Source organism: Primulina tabacum, chromosome 17 (assembly GCF_025594145.1).
Source record: "Primulina tabacum isolate GXHZ01 chromosome 17, ASM2559414v2, whole genome shotgun sequence".
NCBI classification, from domain to species: Eukaryota; Viridiplantae; Streptophyta; class Magnoliopsida; order Lamiales; family Gesneriaceae; genus Primulina; species Primulina tabacum.
Genome location: NC_134566.1, coordinates 33,461,375 through 33,474,246, shown reverse-complemented (window position 1 = coordinate 33,474,246; position 12,872 = coordinate 33,461,375). Strand labels below are relative to the sequence as shown.

Here is a 12,872-nt window from a genome sequence, read left to right as displayed (position 1 = left end):
TTTTATATATAATATATATATATATATATACTATTTATGAAATTTTAAAAAAAAAATCAACAACAAAATAAGTGACAAAATATTGCATATAATTTGTCTATGATACAACTGTAAATCTTAAAAAGCAAATGATTTCAAATGTTCAATATTACGACCTATTTGATAATAAAAAATGGATCATAGAAAACATATAATTTGAAATGTCCAATGAACATATATATACAATCACTAAGCATATAAAAATAAGAAGAGCTGGAAGTATTACATGTTAACGTTACTCATCTCTTTCCGACCATTAGAATGACTGCTTATATAAGAAGAGCTGGAAGTATGTAAGAAAAACATCAACGCGATACATATTCATCAAGCTTTCAACAGTGTGATTATCTTCAACCGTGCATACTTAAAGAGTTTGAGCACAATCAAAGATCATATATGTATTGCTCATCAAGCACGCACTCAACAGAAAGTTATTTGATCATTCAATGATTAAATTTGTGCTACTAAAACAAATTGTTTACTTACATCAATAATCTTTTGAGTTATTTGATTAATAGTGGTGTCTGATGAACTAAGAGTTCTAAAAATCCAGAAGTGTAAAGTGATCACTAAGAACTCCAAAACAGGCAGTGTGATAAGTCCTGATTGGAGTGGGTTGTTGCAAAAAGTTTTGTAAAGCTAAAGTCTTTTAATAGAATCCTTCATACAGAGGAAGAAGGGGTGACGTATAAGTGTTTTTCTCCGAACATCCATAAAATTCTCATGTCTTTACTTTTCACAAGTCCTTATATTTCGAACTATATCTTGTTGTTTAGATTGTCAACCGGTTGAAAATTTCATTAGAAATATTGAACTGCCTTCCGCATTTTTCACGTGATTCATGAGAAAATTTTTCAACCGTCTAAAAACGATTGAAAACAAATTTTAAAAGTTAATATTTTTTAAAGAATTTATTCACCTCGTAATTGAAGGCTTAATGAAAAATATAAATTAAGTACTTTTTAAAACTTTATTCATTAACTAATGTATATGAAAATTAATTTATCTATGATATATAATTCTAAAAGCAAAAAGTAAAAAAGTTTTGTTGGAGGTTAAATAATATTTAAATTGAATATTAGAGGTTATATTTCATGATCAATATTATTATTTCATTAGTTTTGATAATATTTTGATGAGTTAGTCACAAATATTTTAAATTAATAATTATTTGTCATTATTGTGCTTCACTTATATAAATTATGATTTATGCATTTATAAAATCCATAATTGAGTTAATTTTTAGTTTATTATACTTTATACGTGGTGCTTAGATATATATTTTTTTCAAAATTTGTTTCAGTTTAATTCGTTCTATGTATCATGCTCATTATAATTTATTATATAACATAAAATCAACATTTTGAATTTTAATTTGAGATACTAATGAAATTACAAAACCACATAAAAAGAAACAAATTTCATCATGTTCCAAAGGAGAAACCATAAAATTCAAGATAATGAAAAAATTTGATAACACTTTTTCATATTATGAATATTCAATAAAAAATGGTTCTTCGATTTCACTCAATATAAGTGTTTTATGTCCACTTACTCATTACAATGTTTATTCACCACGTGCACTGCAATGCACGTGTTACTTGCTAGTATAATAAAATATCCAAAGAATCTCAAAACAAAATTATATCCACAATTTTATTAACGTTTTCGAGAGACAACTGAGAAAAGAGGAGAATATAAAAATAAAACAAAACAAAGAAAAGGAAATTTGTGGGAACAAAATCATTCTTGGGGAATATATATATATATATATATATATATATATATATATATGTAGAAAAATCTCCTGGAAATAGAGAGAGAAAAAAGTTGGGCTCACGTTTGTTTTTGTTTTAGTCAGCGGTGGTGGTCAATTTGTTGCTCAGATCGGAAAGGGAGAAGAAAAATTCCTTTGTAAGTGTTTTTTTTTTTTTTTGGGTTAGCTGGTAAGTTTTAGCTGGATTTCTTGATTTTTAGGCATTCGTTTGCGGTGGTTTGCTGGATCTGCATTTTCCATATCTTTTATTTGTTGGCTGCTGTTGACCTCGTTGTCTCCTTGTGCATATACGTTTCTGTGGGTGCAATATTGTTTTATTTGGAATTTGTTTGAATTTCATGGTAATCTGTTACGTGAAATGAGAGCCTTTGAAAGAGTGATCTTGAACTTGTGTTTTCGAAATATGTTTGCATAAATTTTGATTTTTTTTTTACTTTTTAGACGCGCATTATAAGAAAGTTTTGAATGTTTTGTCTTCATTTTTAATGATTTTACTTGGTTTGGAAATGGGGGAAGTTTGGGCGATTGGGTCATTTTTAATTTGATTTATGTTCTTTTCTTTTCTTTCTTTTTTCCTGGGTTTTGTTTCCTTATTCGTTTATTGGAATTGGGAATCCTTGGTGTTCAACTGAAATGAACAACCTTTGGTTTTCAAGGGGGCGAGGAGTTTGCTGCATTTTTCTACCTCTTGTTGGATTAGTAATATCTGCCTTTTTTTGTGAAAAAAGAAAAGAAAAAGAAAAAAAGCTGCAAAATTCATGTAAATTTGAATGATGGGCTGAATTCTTTTGCTCAATGCTCTTGGAGAAAGTCTTGCAATAATGATATGCTAAGATCGTCATCTATTATTCACAAGTATTTAAATTTATGGGAAAATTGTTTGTTGCTTTTTAAATTTCATTTCACTTAGGATCATGTATTTTGCCCAGAGAAGGGTGATATAATATAATATCGATAAATTTGAAAAAGTTGATTGGATTGAACTAACAAATGATATCAACAAATTATCAAGCCTTTTGAATTCTTCCTTATTGTTTGAATGATGTTCCTTTTGAAAAGTATATAATTATTGATTTCTGTAACACCTCCATGTAGAAATACACCTAAATAAAGATCATGGTGATTACATTTTAATTATGCTATTCAGTCGAAGTTATTAGGATTCTTCTATTTCCCAGAGAGTTTTATTTTAAGATCTCAAATTTAGCTTTCCAAAGGCTGGGAGCATGCTTTATTTTTTTGGGATGTTGAAAAACTCTTTTCATTCCATGAAACCATCCTCTCTCTTTACAAGAAAGGATATCTGAAGTATCAAAAACCCCATGTCATTTGATACATTGGAGTTGTTTCCAAGCAGGAAGATGGGGAGGAATGTGGCTGGTCTACACATTGACAAGAAGCCCGGTGCTGTCAATTTGAAGTCAAATGATGCTGCACCAAAAGATGCACCAGAAAGTGTTGATACAAAGGATTATGAGCTAGAGGATAATACTTCAAAAGGTATCAAAAGCATCAACCATGACCCCCAGGAGAAAAAAATGGATGAGCCTCAATATTCAACTGACAAAAAATTGAGCTCGCCGGTGAAGCCTGAATCGGGCTCTGCTGTCAATGGGTCAAATAATTCGAATTCTTTTGAAACTCAAGCACCTGGTCCTGAGGGTGAAATTAATGATTCGGGTGAAAAATGTTCGCCAAAGTCTAATGACATGCATTCTCCAAGTGATGCTAAGAAGTCACAGGTAAATGCTTTAAATGTCATGTTGTATTTGTATCTCTTCTCCATTCGTCTATCACTGAGCCGGGTTCGAGAGAAACAGGATAAGGGATTGTCAGCCCATGACCTCTTGAGATAAGGAGTTGCTCAGCTAATCACCCAACTATTCTGAACTTTAATGCATTATTAGTTTTTAACTTCATCCACCTTATGTTTTTTAATGAAGATATTGAATTTCTAGCAGTGTTCTAAAAAGCTCCGCTTAAGCACGTTTAAGCTTGAAACTCGACAAAAACGCCCCGCTTCGGAAAAAACGGTTAAATTGTAGTTTGACCGAATTAAGCGTAATTAAGTGTGCTTAAACACAATTAATCGCATCTATTTGTTTTTAAATTTTTATTTTGAAGGTATGTCTTTTTATTTTAAAATAATAAATTAGGTTTATAATTTCGATGTTTATTTTTTAATTTTAATTATGATTAAGTATTTGTGAATATGTGATAATGATTTAACAAATATTTAACATTTTTTAATGTGATCTAGTTGCAAAAACAAATAAAGATTGTAATTTTGAGATTTTTATGTTTTTATAAATATGAAAATTAATGCATCAAACTTAAATTTATCATATTTATGTATTATTTTATATATTTATTGGTTTGAGATAATTACAATTACATTAAAAATAAAAAACATTTTTTTACGCTTAAGCATGTGCTAATCTCGCTTAAACTTGAAAAACTTGGAGCTCGACATCCGTGCTTCGGAGCGCTTCACGCTTTTTAGAACCTTGATTTTTAGTATGGTGCATTGGCATGATGAGAATCCTCGTTACTTTGACATTCATGTAAATAGTTCATAGTCTAAGATATTGTTGGCTGTTTAGTGAAGTTTTATTGTGTCTTGATAAATCGTGTTGGCAATACTGGATAAGTTGCACCGATATGATTATACGAAAACAGGAAGAAGAAAAGGTCACTTCAGATTTTGGTTTCATGGTATTTAATGTGGTTTGTGCCTATTGAGAGGTGAAAGGCTGCCTCTTGTCAGTGGTAGATTTAGCAAAGTGATTTTCACTTTGGCTTAAGTGGAAATTATTGTTTGGCTCTGATCTTGGCCATTTTTGTTCCAGGCTAACTTTCCTTTTATGTCGAGGAAGCAGCTGCAACCTCATGACACTAAATTTTATGACGAAGATGATAATTGGTCTTTGGCATCCTCGTATCCTTTGTCTGAGTCTTCCTCTTCTTTTTCCTCATGAATTTTCCTTTTTTTTGCCTTCTAATTTCTTTCTCTCTTTATTTCTTGTTTTTGTAATGTTAATTTCCTTAGCATTGGTAGCACTGCCACGTCACGAACAATCAAATCCCAAGTCACTGTAGCAGTGGCTCCATCATTTGTTTGCGTGGATCGTGCAGAGAGACGGAAGCAGGTACTTCTGATTAAGCACCGAAATAGATTTACTTTATGTTGTCATCAATCTCATTTGCTCTTTCTTTTAACAAAATTTCCATAGTTTTGACTTCGCCCACCTTTAATTTTCCTTATTTTTGTCTGCGCCGTCCATTTTTAGTTTTATGCTAAGTTGGAGGAAAAACACAAAGCTTTGGAGCAAGAGAAACTTGAATATGAAGCTAGAACCAAGGTGGAGGTTTACTTTGTGGCAGGATTTTTTAATTTGGTGTTGTATACAATGTGTTCTCTATGTTCTAATGTTATCTATGTTCTCTTCTGGCTTTAGGAGGAAGAACTAGCAGCTATAAAGCAGCTGAGAAAGAGCATGACATACAAAGCAAAGCCAGTTCCAAGTTTTTATCGCGAAGGACCTCCCCCGAAAGCTGAGCTTAAAAAGGTATTTCAGCCTGTATGTAAGATTTACGTCATATTGACACCAGACAACATTTCACTGCAAGTTCTCATATGATATCTAGACCAAGTAAAAATTGAACAAAGGAATATCCTGATAAACTAGATGCCTCATAGCATATTTATGCAGATTATATCCATTTCTGTAACATCTGCCAAAACCTTATGATACGAGTTCTTGGAAAAACGTTTAGGCCTTTCATGTTACCCATTTTCTGATGGTAAATAATCCACCCTGTCATTCTTTTCCTTATTTAAAACAAATTATGTGACCAGTTTTGTCGTATGCAGTTGCCAGTGACCCGCGCCAAATCACCAAATCTAACACGGAGAAAGAGCTTTGGAGATGCAGTGAGATCATCTCCAGTGGAAAAGGGACCTAGTGGGCGAGCAACTCGTTACAGTGTGGGTGTTTATAAGGAAAAGTTGAGTGGTACTGGAAATCCAAGGATCATCCAAAACAGTTGAAAGGGACAGTGGAAAATTCTCTTGCCAAAGAACTGGGCGGTGCAAACATTTCTGTTGAGTCGTGATTTTCTTCTGTAGTTTCAGTTTGACTATTAGAGCACAAAAAACTCTCCCTAGTTTTGTTGTATTCTGGTAAGGCAACTCTTTTACCGTGGCGAATTGTGAAAAGTGATCTAATTTATGAGCTGTATATGTCGTGTAATTTACAATTGATTATGTTTCCTTAATGTATTGGGTACAAATACAATGCACGTTTAAGATGTTTTATTATTGTTATTATGCACAAGGGCTGGGCTGCTTTTTGGGGGACAAATTTGCTTTTGAAATTGATCTCACAAGTTATATCTGAAGGACAAATCACTTTACGTAAAATTAAATATTAAATAATATATATACAAACATAAATCGATCAATGGGAAGGACAAGAAAATGATATTCTATTATTCATGCAATTATTTATTATCTTTATATCATATATCATTCATAATACAATTATTTATTATCTTTATATTATATATAATTCATAATCTCTTCTCATGAAATATCATTTTTGAAAAAACAAACAGAATCATGGCATAATAAAATAAAAGTTTTAGTCTCGAGCAACGCAACGCAACGCAACAAAAGAGTCAGACTTGTTGAGGATTGAGTTTGATTTAAGCTAAAATAGGAATCATGAGGTCTTGCATTTTATTGTGAGGAAAAATTAAATAGATTTTCAACCGATGTATACGAGAATGCACAAGAACAAACAATTATGTTTGATTTAATACTGTAAGAATACAAATTTTGCTGACTGAGCTTTGACCGAGAATATATAAGCTCAAGCTTCGTAAGTAGGTTCGAAAAAGAAAACATGAGGGTTAATCTTCTCATATAAATAAAAGCTCCAATAAATGTTGAGATACTACCACACCAGTTGGATAATGAAAAGTACAAATACGACAACTCAGAGATCAATGCAAAGTTTCTCAAAACAAAACGAAATTATAATAGGTCCTGCCATATCCCCAAGGGCACAACCTGCATTAAAGAAAATATATATATATATTGATTAGACCTTGAACATGGATGAACTTAAAACGAATTTTTCATTTCCCCGTTCAGATTTACCCATACCAATCCATTGACCAGTTGAAGGGCGAATGACAGCAGCTCCTATCCCACCGCCAATGGAAGCAAACACGAGCGACGCACTGCACCTAATCGTGGTACCATAAATTTTCTTCCCAAGAATCTGAAAATTTTCTGCTGTATTTACTGTATCACCACTCGCTTCTTTGTTTTTATACGTAGAAGTAAAGAATCGATAGATATCAATGCCCACTTGGACAAACCATGATGCCAAAACTCCAAGAAAATGCCCTGTTTAAAAATGGGACAAAACTTGAACCAGCATTCTGTTTCAACCAAGTCAAACAAGATTCGTGCGGAGAAGTTAATTGAATTACCTCTGAAAGTGGTTCTGCTGACGCAGAAAACGTAGTTTGAAGTCGTCATTCCCCTTCCAGCCTTCCGAGTGGCTGACTTTGGAGCATCTGCAAGAAGTAGTTAACAGTATCATTCCAGCAGTTCAATACATTTTATATTTATTAACAAATTATGTTTCATGTTTAAAAATGCATCACATCGGACGATGAAAGTGATGAGAAGTAAATTAATTTGTATCGCATGATTTGGGAAAAGGGTACCTTTGAGAAGTTTCCAAGCCATACGCTGTGAAATATAGTGAACTGCGAGTCTTTCAAGAACACGTCTTGTCGTAACTACAGTGGTCTGAACCAAAACTTCTCCTAGTATTAGTCTGACATTTGAATGGGCGCAAAATTTAAAATTAGAGAGGGAAAAAGGTCACCTCACGACAAATTTGTTTCACAGACTTCTTGAAAGGCACAATCAAATCCACACGAGCCTCGTATGGATTTTCTTGAAAAAAATTATCATCATCCTCTTCCATTGGTGACTGAGGCTCCAAAAGGGGCAAATAAAATAACACAAACGACCTCAATGAGGTCAGTGCGAGAGCTTTCCAATGAAATGCTGAAAATAGTGGTTTCATTTCAATGTTGTACGTTTTCGTACTGTGTTTCAGCGTGTCGTCTCGAAATATACTTCCAGATGGAGTCCATATATTAGACAGGTAATCTTCACCTACCGCCAGCCCAGCGTCGCAGTAAGCAATGTGTGTTTCACCATTTCTGGTACACAGTCATCATTATAGAGATATGTCAAAACCAATACGTTATCAGGTCATCAATGAATTTCATTGAATTTTGACAAAAATTCATGTTTCATCAGTCCAGTCATACACTGACTTGATTAAAAGGAGAGAGATACTGATAAAGACAATGGTGACTTCGAGTTGCAATTTGCAATAAATGAAATCTCCGCCACCCATTCACAACCACAATCATATGTTGCAAAGAGATACAACCATTAATTATCAGGCAACCAATTACAAATTTATTCACGAACACAAGCATACAATAAAGTCCATGTGAGCTGAAACCAATCATTTCTTTATATAAGCAGTAAAACATCTACTCACAACAAAAACAAGTACACGGATGTGTACTCTCACTCAAAGGTGACACCTTTACAGGGATGATAGATCAATAACCAAATCGGTAATATAAAAACCATTTATTGAGTACACACAAACACTGATTGCATAGATAATCAGCCTGTATACATTTACACACACATTACACATTACATAAATGTGTGTGCGCGCCTAATATTCCAGATTGGTTCATTCTTTCAATCGTGGCCACCACTGCAAGAACCTTCTCATGCTCCCTGGCAGCTTCTACTCACTTCCCATCACCTCGAAGCTATTGCTGCACGTGTCTAACACCCTCGATGAACTAATAATCTGCTACACAACAATGAATTAGCTGGGGAAATAGCAGCACGCCTCTAGGTTTAGTTATGAAAGATTTCCATCCCAGTAACTATGAAGTGAAATTCATGATTTACTTAGATTAATGGTTCTTTTAAGCTTATACGTTCCAAACAGATGCTAAAGGAGAATCCATCATTAAGGGGGAAGTGATACCACTTAGTTATCTGTTTGCATTTCTAATATATTGTTCATAAGGAGTAAAATGGAATTAAGACGGCTGAGAATCCCCTTCCGTAATTCTCAAATGTCAGATGTCATGCATCGGGCTCTAATTACCCGCTCCTATCTTCATCTTGTTCGCAAGTTCATTCCATTCCCATCACCAGCTGATATTTTTCCACCTAATAAATGATGGGAGGAATCCAAAGGATGCCAAGGCTACTCCTACTGTCCTCGTATGCATATAAGTAAAGCTCCAAGACAGTGTGATGACTCCAACAATCATTCAGTAATTTCTCTTGGACTATAATCTTCATAGCTTGGCTCGATCCAGTACGGAAGAAAGACAGAGTTAAAAGCCAAAGAAGATTAACCACTATTCCATGTGCCATGGCTCCAACTCAACTATGTTTCCCTCAACTTTATCATCGTATGAGTACTATTTTCAGACTTCATATTTGATACTAAGAAGAAAACTTAATCAGGAGGTATGTAAGTGGGGACTCGGAATTTGAATAAACAAGTCACTTATTCTCTTAACAATAATCATAATAAAAACAGTACAAACAGCCCGAGGCTATAGGGAACGGCTTTAAATGAAAAAATAAAAATAAAAAATTGATGGATAATTTTTTAAAAATAAACCATCATCCCAAACAACAATCTCTAGCATTTTCATAATTCAGCACATTCTACTACTTTGAGATCATATAACTAGCAAGCTCTCTGTATTATAAAAGTCGGTATAAAAATACATGCCAAAAAAGAAAAAGAAAAAGGAAACTTAAGCTCAAATACAAACTCACCCGAACAAAGCCCTGTATGCAAAAGGTGTTGAAACAGCGAAAGAGGCAGCAAGAGTGTTGGACAAAAGGGATCTCGGATGAACCTGTTGACCGCTATAGCTAGGATTTTTTCTCAGAAAATCCAAAAGTAACGCCACACCCGCCATTATTCAGAGTTTTTTCGATTCAACAAAAAAGTATCGAGGCAAACAAAAAAATCTGTAATTCGCTCTCCGACCCAACTTTCAAATCGACAAATTAACGAGTATAGAGCTATGACATCTCGTATGCATTAGCATTCAGCATAGATTAAAAGGGATGCGGTAAAAATCAAATCTTTGTGCAATTTGCGTACGGATTTTGATGGAGAGTAGATCCTAGATTACAAGGGAAATTTAGGTCAATCCTTCCCCATGGCATAAGCAATTTTGGTAACCTATATTTATCGATTTTGGTCCAGACAAATTTCAATTTAATTTTTTTGCAATTTGAGTTCATGAAAAAAAATATATATTAAAATTACAAAAATATAAAAAACAAAAATAACGGATTAAAATTAATTAAACAACAAAATATGGCTAACTAAATAACTGTTCCGAGATTTAAAATCATACCAATATTAAAACATTTAAATAATATTTAATTGGTTGTATATGTATTTTATATATAAAAAAAATGAGTCATTTAATTAATTTATAATGTTTTTTTGTAGTGATGATGTGTAATTTATTAAACAATCTTAATTATATTAAGGGCCAGCGAATTTGTGAGTGCTGTGAGAGATAAAAAAATGGGCCGGACCAGAAATTTTAAATCGGAGGAATTAAAATGTTATTGTTAATCTAAATATGATCTTAATAATTTTGAAACATGGCTGTTTATTTAAAAAATAATTAGTACTCCATTTATTACTTCATAAATATAAATTTGAAATCAATTTTTACTTTTAATAAATAATTAAAATCATTCTATTTCATTTCAATTTTTTTTTTGAGCTCACAATTATAATATTATAGGAAATTTACCTTTCAAGATTTTTATTTAACTAAGTTTTCTTCTAAAAAAATATTCATTTATTCATATATATGAGATTTTAAAATTTAATTCCATCTATAGAACGTACTTAAAATATAAAAAGCTAGTTTTAATATTTTGAGATAATATATGATAGAATTGTATATCTTGTGTGTGTTGGAATACATTATATACGGATGTATTAACTTTTAAATCATTATTGTTATTGTATATATCTGTTGTGCCTAAAATATAATCCAAGAAGCGCACAAGATTTACCAAAGCCCAACAACAGCCCAACAGATGCTAAGCCCACAAGAGTTGCAGGCAGTTGGTCCAAGAAAAGCACGATACGAGGGTTAAGCCACGACCCAACGTGAATGATCGTGGAATGTGGTTGAAACTCCCCACGGAGTGTAACAAAAGCAGAAGGAATAATCAGAAAGTGACTACCGACAAAATCAACACAACAAATCTACAGCAAAGCTCTGCAGAATTCCTCTCAATAGTTCATCTTTTTCCAATTTCCAGTATTTTAGTTCCTTGAGATTTTTAAATATTCCTTCAACTTTTTTGTGATAATGTCGTTCAAATTCATAACAGCGTAATTAAATTTGATGTTGTTCATGGATTCCTCCTGTAATTTTGTCTTATTCCTCATTTTATGTTTTCGTTTTTGAGCCATTTCGAAGGAGTTAGAACTTACGACTGAATCAAGACTCGCAACGCTTGGTAAACGGAGTCAGATCATTCACAACTTTGGCACGATCACGTGCCTGGCACGCCCGCAAATTTTCGTGACAAACAAGTTGGCACGCCCAGTGGGACCCAATGCCTCCAAAGCGTACTGAGAAGAGTGAAGGAATTCCTCCATCACTGGGGAAAGGTCATCGCTCACAAGAAGAGTTTCAGGAAACTGATGCGGAAGGAAGAACAGTTGAAAGGCTCGTACACCAGTTCGAGGAAGAGACTATGAAGGAAGGAATTGCTGTTTCTGGTGGTGATGGGTCTTCGCCGAACTTCATGTTGGCCATGGAGAAAAATATCCGCAGCGATCTCAAGGAAATGACTCAAACTTTCGCTACTGTCATGATGGAATTTGTGTCAGAAATGAAGGAATGAAGAAAGTCTGCAAAAGGCGAAGTGGTTATACCAGAGAGTGATAAACTTCAAGAGAATGACGTCAAGCTGCTGAAAGATCAAGGCCAAGGAACAGAAGTTTCTCAGGCAGGTGAAAGTCGCCGCTTGGGGGAAGCACGAATTCCTGAATCTGCCAGGGAAGGGAGATACACTCCTCCGCAAAAAAGGGATGAGGAGTTGGGGTTGAAATTCCAAAACTGCAGCAACAGTAAACAAATGGCTGGTAACGTGTTCTCTGTGACGTCTCCTAACTTACATCCAGGGATGTATGTTGATGGGGGAATGCGTGGATATTCAGCGCCAGGTTTGGGGAATAACACTCGGGGGGCAATTTATCCTCCTCACCAGTTAAGACAAACTCCAACGTTGGATTTTGAGATGGTACGTGATGTGATTCAAGAGTTGTATGGCCCATGAGTGAGGCCAATCAACCGACCAGAATTCCATAAACCGTATCCTGATGTTGTGGATCGTGACAACCCTTATCCAAAAGGATACCGCATTCCAGACTTCACGTTATATTTCGGGGAAGACGGTCAATCCAGCGTGAAACATGTGGCCATGTTTACAATTCAGTGTGGGGAATTGGCAAATTTGGAGAACTTTTCTAATTACAAGTTACGTTTGTTCCCCAATTCCCTGACCAGTACTGCTTTCACATGGTATGCAACACTACCTCGAAACTCTATTATGACTTGGCACGATATGGAACGTCAATTCCATACACAATTCTTCCGGACATTACCTGAGATTAGTACTTCAGCCTTCCCGATGTGTTTGATTTCCTACTAGAGAAAGAAGGCTTCTATCACGAGTTTAGGGTCTGCCTAACTTGAATTCAGCTATGGATTCCAATAAACGTGTTACCAGACCTTCCAACTGGGCATCCTAATTCGGGATTTTATATCACAGAACTTTTTCATTATTTCTCCCTTTTTTCTTCAATTGCAATTAGTTTGAAAGTAGGCTGGGCAGCTTTCTTACCCACATGTGAGAGAGAAG

General features: G+C 34.2%; 2 protein-coding genes across 5 annotated transcripts; one reads left to right on the top strand and one right to left on the bottom strand.

Moving 5' to 3' along the window:
* The first annotated feature begins 1,776 nt into the window (after positions 1 to 1,776).
* On the top strand, positions 1,777 to 6,134 carry LOC142531063 (protein WVD2-like 2). Of its 4 annotated transcripts, none has more exons than XM_075637074.1 (7): positions 1,777 to 1,953; positions 3,171 to 3,558; positions 4,666 to 4,754; positions 4,875 to 4,965; positions 5,107 to 5,178; positions 5,275 to 5,385; positions 5,691 to 6,134. In XM_075637074.1, exons 2-7 carry the CDS (start codon positions 3,178 to 3,180, stop codon positions 5,865 to 5,867), a joined length of 921 nt encoding a protein of 306 aa, XP_075493189.1. In that variant the 5' UTR covers positions 1,777 to 1,953; positions 3,171 to 3,177; the 3' UTR covers positions 5,868 to 6,134. The 4 variants fall into 4 exon arrangements, with proteins under 4 accessions (XP_075493189.1, XP_075493187.1, XP_075493190.1 ...); XM_075637072.1 differs by having other exon boundaries at positions 3,111 to 3,558; XM_075637075.1 differs by having other exon boundaries at positions 1,777 to 1,985; positions 3,174 to 3,558.
* Positions 6,135 to 6,713: 579 nt separating this feature from the next.
* Positions 6,714 to 10,162, bottom strand: LOC142531619 (uncharacterized). Its single transcript, XM_075637824.1, has 6 exons — positions 9,738 to 10,162; positions 7,723 to 8,065; positions 7,559 to 7,643; positions 7,319 to 7,405; positions 6,987 to 7,232; positions 6,714 to 6,890 (listed from the first exon to the last, which is right to left on the bottom strand). The coding sequence occupies exons 1-6, from the start codon at positions 9,881 to 9,883 to the stop codon at positions 6,817 to 6,819; spliced, it is 981 nt and encodes a 326-aa protein (XP_075493939.1). The 5' UTR covers positions 9,884 to 10,162; the 3' UTR covers positions 6,714 to 6,816.
* Between the last annotated feature and the right edge of the window lie 2,710 nt (positions 10,163 to 12,872).